We start from the raw sequence: 19,749 nt of genomic DNA, 5'->3' as shown, positions 1-19,749 counted from the left end.
AGCCACGGCTGCGCACATCCATTGCTCTGCTGGGCGAACCACCACAAGAGAAGTGAATTCACTGTCCCTCCCTCAGTCAGCATCTTTCACGGACGCTGGCCGCTCTCCTGCCACACGCGCCCCTCACCAGAAATACACAAGCACTGGGAAAGACACCGAGCTGGAAGCCAACGATGAAGGTCCGGCTTCCACAGCACCAACACAGCTCCAAAATCCTACTCGGAGGAAGGAAATGGCAGCTCCCTTCTTAATTGTACTCTCATCTCTGTTGCTCTAAAGCACCGCGTATTTGCCCAGCACTCCCAGCCCGTCAGCCATCCGACAGTCCTGCGGCTCCATCCATTAGCGCTACACAAGTCAGACAACGTATTTCGCACACGAGAGACGAGTTAAGTGGGCTTACCATGCAGCACACGAGAGCAGTGCAGCGAGAAACGGATCCAAATGCCTTGATCGGTGGCGTTTTAATTACAATATAGGGCAGTATAGAGGATGTGCCACATTGGGAGAAACTTACTGCTCAGCCAAGTTTACCAGGAGAAAAATATTACAAAGAAAACTGCAGTGTACTCCAAGCTCTGCTTCTGACTGAAGCCACACGTCAAAGACCATGCACGTGTCAAACAGGCTAAGTGTTAGGAAAAGAAAATCCCAAGAGGTGGCTTAGGAGAACCCAGGAGAGCAGGACAACAGGACAACGGCAGATTTATTTACAATAGGACACAAAGAATACATACATTAATTAAAAATTACAAAGAATACAGAGAAAACACTTTGGGGAAGGGAGAGAAATCAATCCTGGCTGAGCCTCTCCACTGGGGCAGGGGCAGAAAATAAAAGAAAAAAAAAATCAACCAAAATCTTGGAGAGGGATCTCAAATCAGAACTGACGCAGGACTCCACAGCACAACTGGCTCGTACACCCCCTGCTCCCTTTTTCCATCCTTGATTCCTGGCTGATCAGACTTTGGCATGACGGGCGGCCGAAGAAGCTATTAGGCAAGGCTGGGAAGACTCCGTGCCGAGGAGTCAAGCCGCCTGGGAAGCCAGCTCCCCGCAGGGGGGCAAGGCCGTCGGTAAGAGACACGGGTCCTTGCGTGGACCTGGTGGAAACTTATGGCAATTGGGGTTAAAAAAAAAGCCCCAAACCCCTCAAGGGTGCACATCAGTGCTGGTTACAGGGAGGGCTTTGGACAGTTCTGGGTTGGAACGGTGTCACCTGGGGCAGCTGGTCATTTGGAGACCTTACTGCTTACTACAGCAAGAAACAAAAGCAAAATTTTCCTAGCTCTCACTAAAAAACCTCTCCCCTGTAGCCCTGACTGAATCCAGCCAGGCTGGGGATGGAGGGAGCCTCCACTGTAATGTGGAACCTTTTTACTGGTAAATAGCATTTAAGTGACCAAAAAAAAAAAAAAAAAAACAACAAACTTTAACCTCTTTTAAAAAGAGCTTCCCATGGGAAGCATCAAGCCACGGAAAAAGAGGAGCCCGCTACAGAAGAGCCCACATCGGCTATCCGGGAGGGCATGGACCATTTTGTGGAGAAGAACAAAATACAGCTATGGGGCATACACTTTTTCTGTTCCCTGGAGGTAGAGAATCTAAGAGGAGCAGAAGAGAGCAGCAAGAGCAGCTGGAGCACAGGGCAGGCAGCGAGACAGCCCGCGCCTGGCAACGGGAGAACTCCTCGGGGCCGCTCCCTCTGTCCCCAGCCCCTTCTGCACGGCCTGCACGCACCTCGCGGCAGCTCAGGCCCAATACTGCATCAGATTGCTTGGCACTAAAGCAGCGGCGTCGCAGCCTTCTCTCCGCAGGGCTCTGCGCAATCCCGGCGGGGTTCCCGGGAAGGAAGCCTGCCCCGTTTCCTCACGCGGCTGGAGCACAGCTATCGACAGAACAAACCCTCGTAGTTACCTCGCGCATCCTTCCAGTCCTGTATTCTAGCACCAGCACAATCGCGTCGCTTCCACCAGAACGTTACGTCCCGCTGCAGCTGGCTGCACCTTCCGAAAGAGAGGAAATCCCACCCTCCCTCAGCCCTTCCAGAGGAGGCATCCGAAGCGGCCCATGCTGTCCAACGCCGGAGGGAGGGAGAAGCGATGCCGAGGGTTGCAGTTCTCAAGCTCTCTCAGGGTGAAATTGCACTTCCCAGGCTCCGAACGGCACCTCCATCCAATTGTAAACAAGCCGACACCAGGACTTCTGCAGTCAGAGCACGCCAGACTCAAGCTGGGTGAGCCTTTAGGCTCCTTTTATTTTGCCGTAGTCAAGCTCCCTCTTCTGTGCAGACATGAAGGCAGGAAAGAAACCCAGTCTGATATTTGTCTGAAGAGTCTCCCTGAATCCTAGAGCACCCTAGGGGCTGGAAGAAAACGTTTTCACAAGTGTTTCCACTGCTGTCTCAAATCCGTTTGTCATCAACATAAAAAAAAAAAAAAGGATGAATTAGCAAAAAGGGGGTTTACTTATACAGAGGGATATTTCTGTGCTAAAAAAACTCCCTCAAATATGGAACAGGATAAAGTTAAAATGTAAGGTATCTACAGACCCCTCTTCCCCCCAGAAGTAGCCCAGAATCCATGTACACTGTGCCAAAGTTACATTCCAAAACGAGGAGTTATTTATTTCTCTTGTCTCCCGCTGGATTTTGTTTCCTTAAAAGAGTTGGGAGAAGATGTCCCCTTCACTCCCAGGACGACACGCATTCAGAGGTGTCTACTTTCTGCTGGGTCTCTGCATCTTCAGTCTATTTTCACTGCGGCATAGATCTTCCGGACAAACATGTAGGCTGCATAGAAGCCAATGGTGCCAGTGAGGAGCCAGAAGGACAAGACCATAAGGGCGGTGTAGCCGAAGTATAGTAAGGAGGGAATGAACTCAACAATATCCAGCTAAAACAGAAGAAGAGGAAAAAACAAGCAAAATCAAGTACAGAGGTGACAAGAGTTAGCTCCCCAAACCAGCCAGTGCCCTCTACAAGGCAACATGTGACAGAGGGAGGAAACCCTCCACTCGATTCATTTTTGTCCCGCTGAAGAGAGATCTGCTCCGAGGTGGGGTCAGGGAACGCCACTCCACACAGGTAATGCGGGCAGGGGCCACGGGCACTTACAGCCTTCTCTCCCCTCTGGAAAGACTGTTAGCACCGTTGGCTGGTGAGCTGCCTTGGGCTGGCATGGGGACAGACTAGGACTAGGCAGTCCCACCGTTCCCCTTCCCAAATCCAACAATCTCCTCTAGAAAGGCGGCACTTTCATACAGGAGGAATAACAATACCTTGTTCACAAAGTAGAAGATGGCATAGATCAGCACGTAGAAGGCAGATCCTCCAGACACCAAGAAGGTCCTCCACCACCAGCGGTAATCCTGACGGGGTAAAAAGCCTCATTATCCCACAGGCTTCCCTTTCCTGTGTCGCTGTCTTGGGAGCTGTCACCTTTCTGGGACAGGGAGAACACCACCCATTTTCCTTCAAAGGACAACCACAGTTTGGGGCTGGGGAACTATTTTGTCACAGAATTGCTTCCAAACAAAGAGGATGAAAAGCTGACAGTGGAGCAAAGCCAGGTCAGTATCACAGCACCTGCTGCCGAAGAACACGGCTCACCTCTGGCCCCGCATTTCATTTTGTATGTGGATGGAATGAAATAGTTTCTTTGGGAAGAGATGTCAGCTCAAAATACCCTGCTCCCAGCGTAATTTCTGGTATGAAATGATGGTTAAGAGGAAATCACACTCGTGAAGCTGGGCCACACTAGATTTCTGCTGAGCAGCAGCAATAACGTGACCTGTGCTTTTCCAGGAGCAAGTACCCTGAGCTACCAAAACTACAAACGCAGAAATCTCACCTCAGCACAAAGCTGGAAGTACACCATGACAATGCTGATTTGGGAGCACGATACCACCAGGATTATAAACACCAGGAAGAGAAAGCCGAAAAGGTAATAGAACTGGTTCTCCCAGATTGCCTGAAACAAAGACACAGCAGAAATTTATTTCCATGCTACTGTGATCAATCAGCGAACTTGAGACTAACTTCTAGCAGCTAACCCAAGGAAAAACGAGGAGCCCCTCAGCCTCACATAGATGAAACTGCACATCTAATGCATTTCACAACGTTACTTCAGAGGAATCAGGTTGCAAAAGGGTGCCCAAAGACAGCGCTGAGGTACCTTGTTCATTCCCCTCCATCTCCCTAGCAATGGAACAGCAAATTCCTCCCCGTCCATAGAAGATGAAAAATGGGCAGCAGCTGGAACGGCTCAGTGAACGTCTTAGACCAGGACCCCTCCCTGACATAACGTTACAGTAAGCTTTCCTCTTTACCACCATCCTTCAAATCACCAAGGAGCGTCCCATAGACATCTCCAGGTGTCTTCAGCAAGAGGACAGTCTGAAGAGATCCACAGCCCAGCTCTCTCTGGAAACAATACCGAACGGCCTGGAGGGAACCTGCCAGCACCTCCAGTAAGTACAGGAATAGGACACCGCTCCAGTGGAAGCCCCGCCCTTTCACAAGCTTTGGCACGAGAGGAATCCTATTCAGGAGCAAAGTGAGTTAAATGCTTACGCTGAAAATGAAGAACAGTTCAATGAACATAGCTCCAAAAGGCAGAATACCAGCCATGAGAATCCTACAGAGCGAGAAAGAAAAATCAGCAGCAGCACAATAAAACTGTCTGGCCATTAAAAGTCCCCTGTAACCACACAGAGCGCTCCTAGCAAAAGCTCTACAGCTCCAGATTACTAGAATAAATTTCACACAGTAAATGGCACAGCTGCTCCCACTGTTGAGCACGTAGCACTTGTATAAGCACCAGCCATACCACATCAAAATTGTCAAGACTGTCTCTGATATCGCATTACTCAAGGAAACACATCTGCCGTCTGTCTGTGTCCAGAGACCAGCAGAAGGTGACGTTCAGCAACCCAAGGAGACCGAGGGGAGGGGGCTAAACTCACCATATTTCCTAGACACTCGTCACTCACCCAACAAATTTATTCATATACCACCTCTGCTCCGGGATCTGCCTGGGAATCTGATTTGTCCGTACAGGATTGTCATACGGCTGTTTGCGAAATCCGAAGTAGTAACCCAGGTAGACCAAGGGCAAGGAGATCCCAAACCACATGCAGAGCAAGGCCACCATGGTAGGGAAAGGCACCTGGAATCACACCAAGAGTCACAAAAGCGAGGCCGACAGCTCATCTGCCCTGGAGACTGAAGTCACCGGCCAGACCAACTCTCCAGTCAAGCACTGCACGGACACCCACGTTTAGAACGACACTGTGAAACTCAGCGGGTCCCCGACAGCCCAGTCACCCTCCTCCCACCCAGCAGGCTCCAGGATGAAGGTGGTACCTACCGCTCCAGAGGAGTGTTTCCCCCAGATGAAACAGTTCAGGACGAAGCAGATCCCAAACACGACGCCCGGATACAGGGTAGCTGTCTGCAAGGGCAACCACAGGTTAAGAGAAAACACGTGAGTAATCAGCCAGATGCGTCTCTTGAACGTGCCCATTGCTGGGACAAGGCACGCGAGGAGGAAGCCTCCCTTTCGCTGCAGCACTAATACACAGCGGATGGGCTGCGGGGAGGATCGCAGACAATCCTCTTGCTTTACTATAGTACGTGCCTCTGGTGTTCGCCCTTTCATGTAAAGCTACGAGGACTCAATCCACACCAAATCTCTGCAGTAACAGCCAGGCTGTGTCCAGCGATCCACAAATATGCATGCAGCTTATCCACATATCTTGCCATCAGCAAACCCGGATAAACAGCACAGAACACCACAAGACTCACACAAAAGGCTCCCTTCTTCCATCGATGTCCTTTCAGCGTCCGGTATAAGCGGCCAGCAAAGAATCCACCAAAAACCCTGGACAGAAACAAGCCAAGAGAAAGAAAATTAGCTTTCATTGTTGGGGAGAGGGAGAGGAGGGGCAGGCAGGACAGCGCTGCTGTGGGAAGCAGTGGGGACACTTACCCCATGAACATGAAGAGAAAGCAGGCAGTAGTCATCAACGCACCCCGGCTAGAAGGCGACAGCATCCCCAGCATAGCAACAACTGTGGAGGGACAAAAAGGACAAAGAACAGCAGCTCTGACGTACATGTGCTAGCCAGCATCTGGAGAACAGGGGCCTGTCCCATACGCAGAGCACGGCTGCCTGGAATCCCTGCCTCCTGCACAGACCTCATTTCCTTCAAAGCATAACGCATCCACAGCCCCCAGCACTGGCCAGAGAGAGGAAGTCACAGCTTTGATCTCAAGCTACAGACGATGCTTTAGCCTCAATTTCCCCAGAGATTTGAGCAGGTGCGGCTCAGAAGGCAAGGCGCACACGTGCAAAAGTCTCTCAGCCCACTATCACCCCGGGCTCATATCCTGATAACAGGAAATATAAACACAGAAAGACGCCCTCAGCTGGGAAATGCTATCTAGAAACTCAGAAATGCCGAGCACAGGCCTATCGCCTTGATCAGCCCCGCAACACGAAGCAGTCTTAATGCGACCTCACTCAAGCTCAGGTGAGCATAGGTTGAAGTCAATGGGAGCTACAAACGCCCTCGAGCATCGCTCCTCTTCTCGTTACAGCCACCCCGTGCAACATGTGCCACTTACAGATGACAATCAGGATCATACAGAAGAGCTGAATTCCAGAACCCAGGAGAGAGCTGAGGATCATAGGATACTGCGGAGGCCTGAAGACATCTCCATGCACAAGTTTCCAACCAGATTCCTCCATAGTATCTTCCTGTAGCAACAACAGGAAAAGAAGGTTATTTAGATATGATATGCCAGTGGAAATTAAGGTCCTACCACAGCCAGCCTAAGAGGTTAATTTCCCTCTATCCACTTTGTCTACAGAATTTTATCACTCTACTTAAGAAACTTATTTCCTCTTGGGCTTAAAACAGTTAAGACCTGAACTGCCAGTGCCAGGGCACACATTTACAGAACTGTCTGCAGTGATTACTTAGGTCTGAAGACATCTGAACCGGTAATCTGCCGTTGTACACAGAGAGCCAAAGGTGTCATGACAGCACACGACAGAACTGCCTCTCCCATCTTCAGGGCTCGAAGCAAAACAAGGGCAAGGAAAGGGACAATACATCCAAGCCTTCAGACTAGATCCCTCCTCATCTGTGCTTCCCTCCCACTCCGATCCCAGCCTCGAGAACAAACGCATACAATGTCATCTTCCTTGTTGTAGTTGGCAATGTCCTTCCGGAGAGTCCGGATGATGATCATGCTGAGAATACCTGAAACAAGCAGAAACTGAGTTTAGCTCAGAGGCTCCTACGTGGCTGTGCTGCTCTCATGCTGTGCAACTACATGGCTCCCACCAACACACAGTTCTGGCTAGGAGAGGAGCCCTTGAGTCATTAGCCATCTCCCCCAGCCTTCAGCAAACACACAAACAAAACCCCAGGGAGCGGGGAAGGCAGTATTGCAGCAGGAACAGGGCACTGTGGCTTTTTTTCCTTAAATATGGACATGCAAGATGCGCGTTAACCACCTTCTACTCCCTCAACTACCCCAGTCAGAGAGCAGAAGTGGGTAACTGTCTGACCCCACGGGGTGCTGCCTGAACCAGGAGGTTTTATGTGCTCATGCTCGTTTCCTGCCCCTTCTGATCAGGTTCAGACATGGCCACATCCTCCTCGAGCCACCTGCAGCTGAGGCTTAAAGAAAGTTCCCTGCAGATTAATGGTAAAGCCTTCTTCACCCCACACCATCTCACTCACCTGAAAGGAAAAAGACGACCACGACCGAGTTAATGATAGAAAACCAATGAATCTGCACATCACTCATGGTCAGGTAGGTGTCCCAGCGGGAAGCCCATTTAATGTCACTTTCCTGAAAGAACAGGAAAGTTCTTCTCATACCAGCACATTCCCAATGTCTTCCACAACACCTCTGTGACAGACACTTGGAGCACCAGCTGCCAGCCAGCCAGGGGTAGCGACCTGCCAGCCAGCTTCCCATTACTCCCTCACCTCCCAGTGGACAGAGTAGGTGAAGAGCAACTGGTTCTCTTTAGAAGGATCTATTTCCTGAGGGGCAGAGCCCGTAGCTTCAGGCAGGGTGCACATACTCTTCTCATCAGCCTTCAAGTCTGTAAGGGAAAACATGTCACAGCTAGGTCAGCCCTTCCCTCCAGGCACCACCTCTCCCACTGATCATCCTGGCCCCAGGTACCCTTCAGGCACTGGGCTGCAATTACTCCAAATACCGCAGGGGAAGCGCTCGTTCCTTTCTCACCTGCTTTGCAGTTTGCATAACTGTTCTTCCGATCAGAAGTGGAGCACCATTAAGAAACTTTAAGGAAAGCTATGCATAGGGCTTTCCTTAACTGGAAGGATAAAAGCCAGAGGCTCTGAAGCCAAGGATCTAGACCACAAACAAACCCTCTATTCCACATGATCCGCTGAGAAACGAGACCTCTCCAGCAGAGCCTGCTGCTGCCAGAGGAGAGTTGCACGGGATGATACACACGATGAGCAACTTCCCTTCAAGACACCTGTTTCATGTTGGGCTCACTGAGGTAGGCGTGTTTTCCCCCTAACCATTATTTCTAAAGTTCCCCTAGAACAGTTCCAAACATTCTGTGGGGCTCTGGACTAGCAGGTAGTGTCCCACTGGGGGAGAGCTGGATGCCATGCATACTTCATGCTAGATGACACAGTGCAAAAAAATCCCAACCCCAAAACCTCAGACTCAGATCTTTTTATATGAATTCATTTTCCATGGATTGCATTTCAAGGATCTCTCTCTGTTGCTAGTACTTCCTTAATAACAAATGGGTTTATTGTTCTTATAATTTGGACTCTCTTATTTCTGTGCCCCCAGACCAAAACGGAAGCAACAACTGGCACCCTGATACATCAGTGGCATTCAACTCTTGGCCCTACCAGAGATTCTTCTCCCTTGCTCCCCTCCCTAAGAGTCTCTTACCTTCTAGTTTAATACTTTGGGGAATCACTTCAAAGCGCACAACCCTGTAGGTGGGCTCCTGGTTCTCTTCCACATCCTCTCTGTGGTAGTAAAGGATGAAGGAGAGGTGGTTGTGCAGGTAGAACTAAAACAGATTGACATTAAATAAAATGTTAGCACCCCAAGGGAGGAACAGGCAAAGTTTAGAAGCAACAACTGCAGAAAGCAGCTTCAGTGAAGAAAACTAAAGACTCCAACTGTTCGCAGACGCATTGTGCTACAGAGCAAGATCAGGCTAATGCTTTCCAATGCTAAAAGAACAAGAGGAGAGAACAGAGATGTTGAAAAGGTAACACCTCAACCACTCCAGGCAGCAGGGACAATGTTTCGGTCTATTTCTGGCCTGGAAAATAGCATTATATCTCACATCTCAACCATGCATTCGGTGGCAGCAGAATCACCAAATTTAGGTTGGAAAGACCTCAGTAGCTACAACCCCGAGTTTCCTGCTTGCTTTTTCTACCAGACAGACATACGTTACCCAGACCCCGTGGGGGCCCACAGCTGGCCTAAGCTTGCGCTTTCAGAAGGCTCTTGCATCACCTATTACGTGAACAAAGTACAGCAACCCCAAGCTGGCACAGCAGGTTCATTCACCCGGAAGAACTTAGGCTCCAGCGATCAGAGCTGCATGTGCAACTGAACACGTGAGTATGATAGACATGTCTGTTAAGTCAAACAGCTAATCTTAGGGCACACAATCATGGAAAATATCTGCAGAAATACATATGCTAAGTTTCCATCTGCAAACTTAAGCAGCTTTTCCTGCAATAAACACTTGACTTTTTTTTTTTTTTTTTTAAATACAAGATGCTCCAAGACCACCAAAGATGAGCCAGCCTTTGGGGCACATTGCCTTTGTTCTGCCGAGGGGAAACCACCGCATGAGTTTGTCCAACACTATACAGCGAGTCAAAGCTAGGACTCCTGGCTATCGTACCAGTACTCCAGCACCCACCCCCTTCTTCCAATAAGAGACCTCTCTCTCATATTTCCACTCTTTATAAAAGCTTTTGGTTGCATTCCCAGTCCTGATACTCTCCGGCAGACTTCTAAAGCCCTCTGACAGACACCCAGAGCTCCTCCAGGCACCCCTCAGACAGCATCTGGATTCTTTACCTTGTTACCGTCCATAAACCCGAGCCTGTATCCGTGCTCGAACTGCACATCCTTCTCCTTCTTCTTCTCCTCTTCCTCACGATTGGAATAAAACTCCAGCCGTGTTGCCACAGGGAGGTTATCAGCAATGCTGAAAACACAGATTTCAGATCAAATTTGTCCACAACGCAGAATCCCCACTGACATAAACCCACGCTCGAGATGACTCACAGATGGACGTAGTAATCTTCCCTGATCCGCTCGGCGATCAGCTTGCTCTGCTCCACTGTCAGAGTGACTGGCTTATTGGGAAAGTTGCACAGAACTTCGCATTTCTTCTCCACATTCATGGAAACCTGGAAAGGTGTATTTACAATTCGGTCCCCCCGAAGAACCTCACCTGGAAAACAGGAAAATAAGGGCAGGGTTGAAGACTGACAGGCTTCTCGCCACTGATCCCGCCGCTGGGCTGGCAGCGCACTGTACAGCTGGAACGACGACAGCAAGTCTCCTTTGTCACCACAGACGCAAGGATAAGATTGAAGAATGGTTTAGCTTTTTGTTGGAAGTATCAAGCACTACTTACAAAGCAGGTTACATGCCCTGCTTCAGGAAAGGCGTCTCCTCTTTCCAATATACGGACATTCTAGTTTGCAAAGAGCCAGCGTGGAACAAATTAGAGGAATCAGGCTCACCACAGTTTATTAGAGATGACATTTGCAATTGCTTTTACTCCTGTAAACATACCCTCACACAGCTCATAAATGGCAGCCACTGCTGGGGAACATGCTGTTCAACAGATACGTACCGAGATTCTCCGCCTTGTATGTTATCTTGGTGGGCTGGCAGAAGGGCAACGAGTAGTACTCATATGGTAGCTGGGTTCGCGAGCTGGTGAGCTTCACAGCCTGGAGGAAGAACGGAGGGATTATCCCCATGAAAGAACTCAGATGGTTTCCTATCCTCTCAGCATCAGCCAGAAGCTGAAGCTTACTTCAAGACACCTCCCATAAAGCTCACTTTTGGAAGCTGTTAAATAAAATAAAAATAAAATAAAAATAAAATAAAAATAAAATAAAAATAAAATAAAAATAAAATAAAAATAAAATAAAAATAAAATAAAAATAAAATAAAAATAAAATAAAAATAAAATAAGGAGACAGATGTTCCTGGAAGAGCTCCAGCTTGCTTTCCTTTTGCACAATTCCTAGTTGTACATTCTCTACACTGTGATTTAGTAGCAATTCATTCACAGACAGAGAAACACTTGAAGAAAGAAGCACGGTGGATTGGTTTCACAAATTTATGGCTCAGTGGAGTCCTAAGAAACAACAAAGAGCTCAAAAGAGATTCAAGAGTCACATTTCATACAAGATTGCAGTTATTTCCTCAGAAAAAATTCGTGTCACACTGGACCTAGAGGTCTGGCCTCTAGTGAGACGAAGAGTTCAGCAATTTTTATCTCTGTAAGGAAAGCCAGAGAGCCATCAGATTGGGAAGACAACGGATCGTGACAAAACCCAAACATTTCTGGAGAGTTCCCACAAATCGCATGGCACAAGGGAAGTGCAGAGACATACCACGATAGCCAAGGCCACAGTTGCTCTGAAAAACAGAACTGCTTTGTAACACAGCCAAGCTCATTTATTGGAAGAGCGCTGGCAAACAGGCTGACTTGCCTTATCACTTGAGGAAGCATTTGGCTCATGAAATCCCTTTGAGAACAGCCATTCCAATGCCCCCTTCTTCTGGGAAGCTTGCTGTAGCCACAGGCAAGTCTCATTTGCTTAAAAATAGCCTATGTCTGGCAGCCTGTGGCCAAAGAGAAAATTGCACTGTGCTTCAACGTGGGAGCAGCCAACCTCACCATCCCCAAGGGTGCTGGATTTTGCTGAGACAGAGGCCACAGCTTTAGAAAAATAAATGAAATGGGCTATAAATTGCTGATGTCTGGAAACAAAGCCTGGCTTCCTCCTGTACGGGTGAAGTGGTTCCATCATTCACTACCAGCAATACTGCAGAGGAACAGCTCCTCAGCAAGCCTGGGTTGTAAGATCTGCAACGCTCAAGGACAAATGCCTGCACTTGGAAAGGGCTTACCATGGATTTCACTTGACTTGAAGATACAACATGAGCAAACTGGGTAGAAGAGAAAATTGAAAAGGTCTGATTCAAGCCACTTCTTTATCCCACCATTCACCTACCACCTAAAGGCCCACCCTCTGTAAGCACTTTGAGAGTCAGTATAATGCTGGAGAAAAATCTCTGATTAAATTCACTTCAAAACTAGAGTGAGAAAGAGGGCTTTTTTCCCAAATAGAGCAACATCTTGAGGACTTTGGTGCAACTGCTGAAGGAATTTGGTAGAAGGTATCAGAAGCAAGAAAGAGAATCACGTTGGGAACTGCAGGGTAAGATGACAACAGCGACCACTTGAGGGCTGCTCATACCCAACACCCTACACACACAGCACAACGAATGTTGTGAAAAAGAGAAAACATCTGCCCCCCGAATTTTAGTAACAGGATCCCCAAATTTTACTTTCTAGTCCCACTTAGCTGCTATGATATAACGAAGGAAAAAAACAAAACACAAGAAAACCCAAAGCAAACAGACTAACAGCTCCGTCTAAGTTCACCCTACCTTTATTTCTACAGGATCATTGCGGTGGAAGTTGATAGGAGCCACACCGGGTACGTAGAAAGAGTCTGTACCATGCAGCAACAACAGCAAGACCAGCATATATCTTAGCCTTTCCTGCAAAAAGGAGAAAAAACATTAAAATACAACAGAAACATGGGAACAACATTAGAGATGGGCAACAACACTGGAAGTGTGCATCCCAGACATTAGAAAGGCTGTACAGTCAGGCGATGAAACGCAAATTAAATTCAGAAAAGCTATTCTTAACTTTGTTTTGTGACTCTCATCAAGTCACTTTCCACTCTGTGTGTCTCTGTCTCTTCACCTGCAATTAGGAAAACATTGGCTTTGCTCAACCAGAAGAAAAACACACTTCTTATCTGTAACGCGCTTCAGCTAGCAGGCTGTCATCTGACTTTCCTACTCCCACCCATCTAACACCCCTGTGTTAGAAAACTCCATGGATTACTAGAGAAGAGGTCCATAGCCCTGGCACTGGACTTCTATCAGCTCTGCTTGTCAGGATTTGCCCTGTGGCCGCTTACGGACTGATGCTCACGCGCCACTACCTGCGGTGGAGTAGTTAGCGTAGGGTAAGGTCTGACACCAAACTAACCGCTCACTGCATCCAAAGGGATGGTCACATCACCACTCCCTCCTATTCCACTCTTCTTTCCTCAACCCTCCGGCCCCAACACAGCCATAACACAGCAAAAAAGTTTTCACCCCTTCTTCAGGGAGCAGGGAGACGGGTCAGGCTGGAAGGTTCAATCAGGTCCATGGGGGCTCAAGCACAAACCAGACCCCGTACACCAGCAGCGGCAGCAAACCCTTTAACGGACTTTGCTGCTTCCTCAGTCCCTGCCATTCCCTCGGGTAACCCAGCCCAGCTCCAGCACGAGCAGGAAGGCTGTGAAACGAAAATCAAGCTTTAAAGAGTATTACACAGCAGCAGCTTGGCTGGATTAGAATATCCACTCTGGTATAATCTCATCGTATTACTAGTTTCAGCCCATCCTCCTCAACTCCCTGCGTGTGCAGCACCATTGGAAAACCACACAAAACCCAGAGCCTGGTTTGGGACAACTCTTCAGCTAACGATGCAGTGATAATAAACCCAGTTGCTGCTTTCCCCTGCATGTCCTCGGCAGGGCAGGCAGAGTCAGTCTCCGTGACCTACTGCCTGTCCACCTACACACAGGAGCTCTGCAATCAGGGGTGGAGAGACAAATATAGAAGGGTAAGGCAGAGCAAACAGACTGACCAAGCGAGACGGGCTTGGACTGAAATGAGCCACCACCAGCCTGGTGCCTGCTCTGGCTCAGCCGGGCCCCGGTTCAGCACTACCCTCCCACCAGTTAACACTGTCTGGGCAGGCCGCAAGGGAATTAAACGCGAGGCCGGCTTGCGGATACAAGCCGGATACCACGGGCAGCAGAGGAGAAAGCACGCCGAGCTGCAGGCTCCCAGCAGCTGCCCGCAGAGCCTGTCCCAAACGGCCAGCCCCGGCACGGCGGCTCCCCGTCAGCAGTGATCCATGGGGAAGGTGGAGGGGAGCCGGGATCCGGAACCCAGAGAGCGGCGGGCAGGAGCTCTGGGCGCAGACGCAGACCCCAGGGCGCTGGCACTGCCAGCAGCACCGCTCCGCCTGGCTGGAAGGGGCAGGCTGCTACAGCCACAGCGTCTTTCTCAGCGCGGCACTGGAGCACAGTCAGCACGCACACAACGCCAGAGGAAACGTTCAACAGCTTGACAATCACAAGCCAGGCAGGGACAAAAAGCAGCTCTACCACGGGGATCCTTCATCAGGTCGGGGGGGGGGGGGGGGAGGTTGGGGGGGGAAGATAATCTGTGTTTATTGCCCCCACGCCCCCTTCCTCTTCCTCACCTTCCTTTTGCCTTATTCTGAGGCTAGGAAGGTATGTTTGGCCCAGACACCGTCGAGGGTCAATAGAACATTCAGAATTACTGGCACTGAGCAGGATGAAAAAAAGAAGTCATAAATATTGGGGTTTTTTTTTAAATCTAAAATGTATTTAAGATGCAAATGCTAGGCACCTACATAAAATGTGTTAGGACTAAATTATCAGATACATCTGTTTTGCTTACAAGGGAGATTTTCAGAACTATTCTAAGCACAGCTTAATGCAGTTAGAGCAGGCAAAAAGCCTCATCTGGAAAGCAACTGGGAAGCACTCTTTTTAAAATTGCTTGGACTTCAATACTGATCTACTTTGAAACAATGTGGGGCTTGTGCTTCACTAAATTTTGCCTTCTCCGATCTTGTAAAAGAGTGCTCTGTGACTCTCCAACTGAGTAGGAAAAGGTCTCCCAGGCAGGTGAAGCACTGGAAGGAAACAGCACTCTTGTCCTACATTGCACTCTACAGCAGCCAGTGACCTGTAGCAATTACCTCGCTTCGTTTGTCACTGAAGTGACATACACAGCACAATATTACTTAATAAAAACCAAAACCACACCGGTGCCATCCTTGCCCTGAAGAGCTTGCAAGATGACACGATAAGGACAGAACTTTGGAAGGCGCTCAGGAGACACACAAGCACGTAGAAGATGAAATTTTTGATGACACCTTTGGCAGGCTCTTTGCATACAGATGACGATGACTCAGGCGGTACCAGGCAACAGAAAAGACAAGACAGGGACTATGGAAAGCCTTGCCAGGAAAAAACATTTGGTAGCAAGAAATGGGAACACGGCTATGCAACAGGTGGGGGGAGCTTTGGAAGTGAAACTTGAAGGAAATGCCCAGTGCAGGTTCCTAACCCGGCAGCTCACGCCCGGCAGAGCATGCGGAGGCTGAAGCCAGGGGCCCTTCTTATCAGGATCTTTGCTTTCATATTGACAGATGTGCTGCTTCTTCTCCAAATGAAGGCAGCAGCTTAGCAATGACAACACGGACAAATGCCAAAACATCTGCATAACTCATGGGCCTGGCCAGGCAATCATCTCATTTGGGAGATGCCTGCAAGCTAAATTATCTCCTATGCAAGGTCAAAACTTGCAGGATGGAGCTCTGCCTTAGTTCAGTCGCGGAGCCCTGGCGAGGCACAGACTTCGAGCAGACAGGAGACACCGCCTTTGCGGCCTTTACCAATTATTTACATTTCAAAACACATGCACAAAAAAAAAAAATCTCAGATGACAGTCTTGCATCTGAGGTGCCAGGAAATCGTACAACGAAGCAACAAGTAGCACAACAAATGCACAACTCCAGATCAAGAAAAACCCAGCTGCACGTAGACAAAAATAATTTAGATTGACTGCACCTTATTACTTTACTATATGCGTACATGCAGACACACACTTGCAAGAGACCCTTTCTTAGGAGAATATGACCTAAATGAGAGAAGTAACTGCAGAAGCACAATCAACCCCTCCTGCCCCTGTCCCCCAAATCACAGTGCCTGGGGAGAAGCACTACTCACACTGAAGTGATCTATCACATGCAAAAAGCCTGCTGAAGGAAAGCAAACCTCTAGCTCTCAAAAAAGAAAAAAAGAAAAAAGAAAAACCTATTTCAAATGTCACTGTATTCCTTTTGCACACAGGACCCCGACAGAAGTCATACACAGATTTCTCTCTCACACCGACAGAAGGTAGCCTGGGGAAATCACGGCACGAGACCAGGCAGAGAGTGTCACCCCGGGAACCCCTGGCACGGCGCAGGCAGGACGCTGCCAGCACCGCTGCAAGCACAGCGACACTAACCACCCCTCGGAGCAGCGGCGTCAGCTGCTCTCCCTGTCGTCACCTAACTCGGCACACCCGTCCTCTAAGGGCAACAGCAACTATCCTGAAGTCTGCGGGACCTCTCTTGAAAGATTTTGAAAATGTATTCCTGTAATTAAGTTTAGAATGAAGCACTTAGCTGTAAGAATAAATTAACTCAAACCTTCCTTGCAGCCATTCTAACAGTATTTCTTGTCCTGTGCGCAGCAACGAGAACAGAAGTTCGCGCACAAACCCTCTCCGAGAAGGTACTTCTGGATAATTATCACTAGACTTGGTATTTGCAAACAATTCCAGGACGCAGTTTCTCTGATTTATCTCATTTACAGAGACTTAAACAATATTGCCATTCTCTGTGAATTCACAAAAGGTTTACAAAACACGAGGAATTGTTTAGCTAAATCCCCGCCTGACCAACCGTGAAGAGACCCTACAACATGCATTTATGCCATTACCATGCACACGTGCGTGCTTCCCTACGGCTTGCGGTCCCTGAAGCTACCACTGCCAGAGTCTGAACTCCAACATTTATTTAAGGGAAGGGGGAAACAGAAGCCGACAAGAAGCTTTTCCCTGCGGCACTCTGCCAACACGCTCTAACGTAACCCAGAGGGCCCACAGCCGGGCCATTTGCGTCCAGGACATCCCTGCCCAGGTTACTGGCAAGCGTCTTCTACAGACTGACAACTTGACGAAACCTTCGAGCAGCAGCAATTTCAAGCATTCTGCAAGCATTTTAATAGGGCTGGTACTGTATCAGGGCTGGTTTAGGTCCTACAGTTTCATAATCCACATGTGAACTTAAGAACACAATATAGTATTTGCTCAAAGGGAGGAAAAGGAAGTAGGAAGCGACAACGATGGATATCATATGAATGAGACGATGGACATCGTCCCATTTCTCTTCCGCAGAGAAGGACAAGAGGGACATCAAACAGCCGTAATCAAGAGCTTTTAACTTTCAAAGACAGTTTCAAAGAAAAACAGGGAAAACACAACCTATGCAGAGCCATTTGTCCAGCCAGGTTCACAAAGCTCCGATATCCTGTTCCACTTACCGAAACTTTTTAATACGGTGACAGAAAGGGAAGAAAGATATAACCCACTACTTCGTGGGAGGAAAAAAAATCCCCATGTAACAGAGCAAAGTGAAGCTCTCTCCCACATGTAACGTTTATTCTGCCCTCAGGCACGTTAACAGCACACGCACAGTGCTAACGGCACCTGCTCTTCATCCCCTCCAAGGAGCCAGCCTGACACTTGCCCCCCTTTTTCGCGGGCTGCCTCGTTAGATGTTCCTGACAACCGCTGGGACAAGCTCATCTTTATTGCATCTCTGCCCAGCTCACCCTTGCAGTCGGAGGAGTCACTGAAAGCCTTTCGAAAGGAGACAAGTGCGGCATTCACATTGATTTCAGAGAGCTCCTTTGACACCAGGAGAGCTGTTAGCAGTCTTCTCTGCCTTTCATAAAAGAGAAGGCTACAAGGAAATTCCCAGTAGGACCATCTTCAGCTCTCAAAGCCAGCTCAGACACTCCCTCCTCCCTGCCTGGGAGAAAGCCAGCAGAGTATGAAGATGCTTAAAGCGAAATAAATGAAAACCTCCGCTCTTCCAATCTCCCTTCCAGTTTCTGCCAATCTTTATGCTACATGAGTCACCTCACATCCCCCACCCTGGCCAACAGCAACCTTTGTATCAGCACACATCATTTATTCATACAGCTATTCTTACAACACATTATCAAGGAAATATCCTTCTATGAAAGCAAGGAGGAAAATCCATTTTTCCACTACAAGACTTCAGGCAGATAATTAACGCCTCAGCAGCTCATTTTCTCCTCCGTGAGGTGGCACTGATGCTCGCCTACCTTAGCAAATTCCCACCAGAAACATCTTCAGCTCTCCAAGGATTCAGGGAATAACTCAATAATAATAATAATAGAGGCGCCGAGACGCGGGCAGGTAGAGGGGCTGCTCGCACCCCAAGCCGACAATCACTGCCAAACACCTGCGAAAACCGCACGCAACGCAACAGCCTCTTTACTTGGCGTAAGCACCCGGTTCAGGCCAACGCTTCCCTTCGAGAGAACTGCACGGCGGAAAAAAAGGATGGCCGGTGCTCCTGACAACCCAGAGCGCCCAAAGTCTCCGCTCACGCCGCGGCCGTGCCCCTGCCCCCCCGGCCCCCCGGCCCCGCGTCCCTCCTGCCCAGACAGCGCCGTGAATCCTGGAAACGCAGCCCGTTCTGCTGCCGAGGGAGCGCAGGGCTGGCGGGGCACCGACCCGCGGGCACCCAGCGGCGGCCCGAGCTCTGTCCCGCCTCACTCGCCCCTGCCCTCCTCCGGTGACACCGCCAGCCGCCGCCCGGGCCGCGGGGACACCCCCGGGGAAACGCGGGACGGCTACAAGGCCCCAGGCAGAACCGGGGAGACTTCCCCGGCCAGGGGCCGGCGCAGCCCGCGGGGACGGGGCGAGGGGAGGCGCGGGGGCCGCCGGGGCTGCGGGCTGGGCGCCGCGTCCCTCCCAGCGCGGTGCAGGCCCGACCCGGAGCCCCCCTCTCACAGCGCCCCGCACCGGGGCCGCCCCCGGGCCGCGCCGCCTGCCCGCGCCGGCCGGGCCCGACCGAGGCCGAGGAGGAGGCGGGGGGGGGGGGCAGGGGCGGGACGCGGGGCCGCACCGGGACCGGGCCGGGCCCCGCCGGCCGCTCAGGCCGCCGCACTCACCATCGCCGCCGACGCCGCCATCTTGGATCCACGTGTCGGGGCGGACGTCAGCGGAAGCGGCGCACGGTTGGCTGCGGGGCTTATCGCCATGGCGACAGCGGCCTCGGCGGGCCGGGGCTCGGGGCTGGGCCGGACGGCGGAACTCCGTGCTGCCGGTGCAGGCGGTGCCGGGGCTGGGCCGAGCCCAGCCCAGCCAGCCCAGCCAGCCTGACTGCCGGGCGGGGCGGATCGGGGCCGCCGTTCCGGTGCCCAGCGGGTCTCCGGTCCTGCGGAGCCGGCCGGGGAGGGGGCGGCCAGCGCCGCCATCTTTGCTGAGGGCAAGCGGCCTTCGCGCGGAGGGTGGGCGCGACGCCGTGGGTGCCATGTTCGGTGCGGGCGCTGAGGCGGCGGGGCCGGGAGGCCCGGAACGGCCCGGCCCGGCCCGGTCCCTCCGGTCCGACGCCCCCGGGCCTGCCCCGAGGGGCGCTGGGGGCCCCCAGCCTCGCCCCATCCGCCTCCCCCTCCCCACCCGTGCTGGGGAACGTGAGGAAA

The 19,749-nt window shown here is 50.5% G+C and overlaps 1 protein-coding gene across 2 annotated transcripts; it reads right to left on the bottom strand.

Annotated features, from left to right (window-relative positions):
• Window positions 1-688: 688 nt before the first annotated feature.
• On the bottom strand, window positions 689-19,308 carry TM9SF4 (transmembrane 9 superfamily member 4). Of its 2 annotated transcripts, XM_050907330.1 has the most exons (19): window positions 19,219-19,308; window positions 17,492-17,494; window positions 12,746-12,859; window positions 10,911-11,010; window positions 10,334-10,502; window positions 10,124-10,253; window positions 8,966-9,089; window positions 8,008-8,126; window positions 7,756-7,867; window positions 7,199-7,269; window positions 6,629-6,761; window positions 5,991-6,072; window positions 5,807-5,882; window positions 5,370-5,453; window positions 4,993-5,168; window positions 4,574-4,637; window positions 3,852-3,971; window positions 3,280-3,369; window positions 689-2,894 (listed from the first exon to the last, which is right to left on the bottom strand). In XM_050907330.1, exons 1-19 carry the CDS (start codon window positions 19,306-19,308, stop codon window positions 2,745-2,747), a joined length of 2,007 nt encoding a protein of 668 aa, XP_050763287.1. In that variant the 3' UTR covers window positions 689-2,744. The 2 variants fall into 2 exon arrangements, with proteins under 2 accessions (XP_050763287.1, XP_050763286.1); XM_050907329.1 differs by lacking the exon at window positions 17,492-17,494.
• Window positions 19,309-19,749: the final 441 nt, after the last annotated feature.

The sequence above is a fragment of the Gymnogyps californianus genome, chromosome 17 (assembly GCF_018139145.2).
Source record: "Gymnogyps californianus isolate 813 chromosome 17, ASM1813914v2, whole genome shotgun sequence".
NCBI lineage: Eukaryota > Metazoa > Chordata > Aves > Accipitriformes > Cathartidae > Gymnogyps > Gymnogyps californianus.
The sequence above is the reverse complement of the archived record's forward strand: the minus strand, read 5'-3'. Positions and strand labels throughout refer to the sequence as shown.

Bases quoted from the DNA above. Each gene is read 5' to 3' on its own strand.
- TM9SF4 (XM_050907330.1), bottom strand. From the start codon at position 19,308: ATGGCGATAAGCCCCGCAGCCAACCGTGCGCCGCTTCCGCTGACGTCC. The intron at 8,127-8,965 runs GTAAGAGACTCT...TTTCCCTTACAG, and splicing joins CCAAAGTATTAAACTAGAAG to ACTTGAAGGCTGATGAGAAG. The intron at 5,454-5,806 runs GTGAGTCTTGTG...TTGCCCTTGCAG, and splicing joins GGAAGAAGGGAGCCTTTTGT to ACAGCTACCCTGTATCCGGG.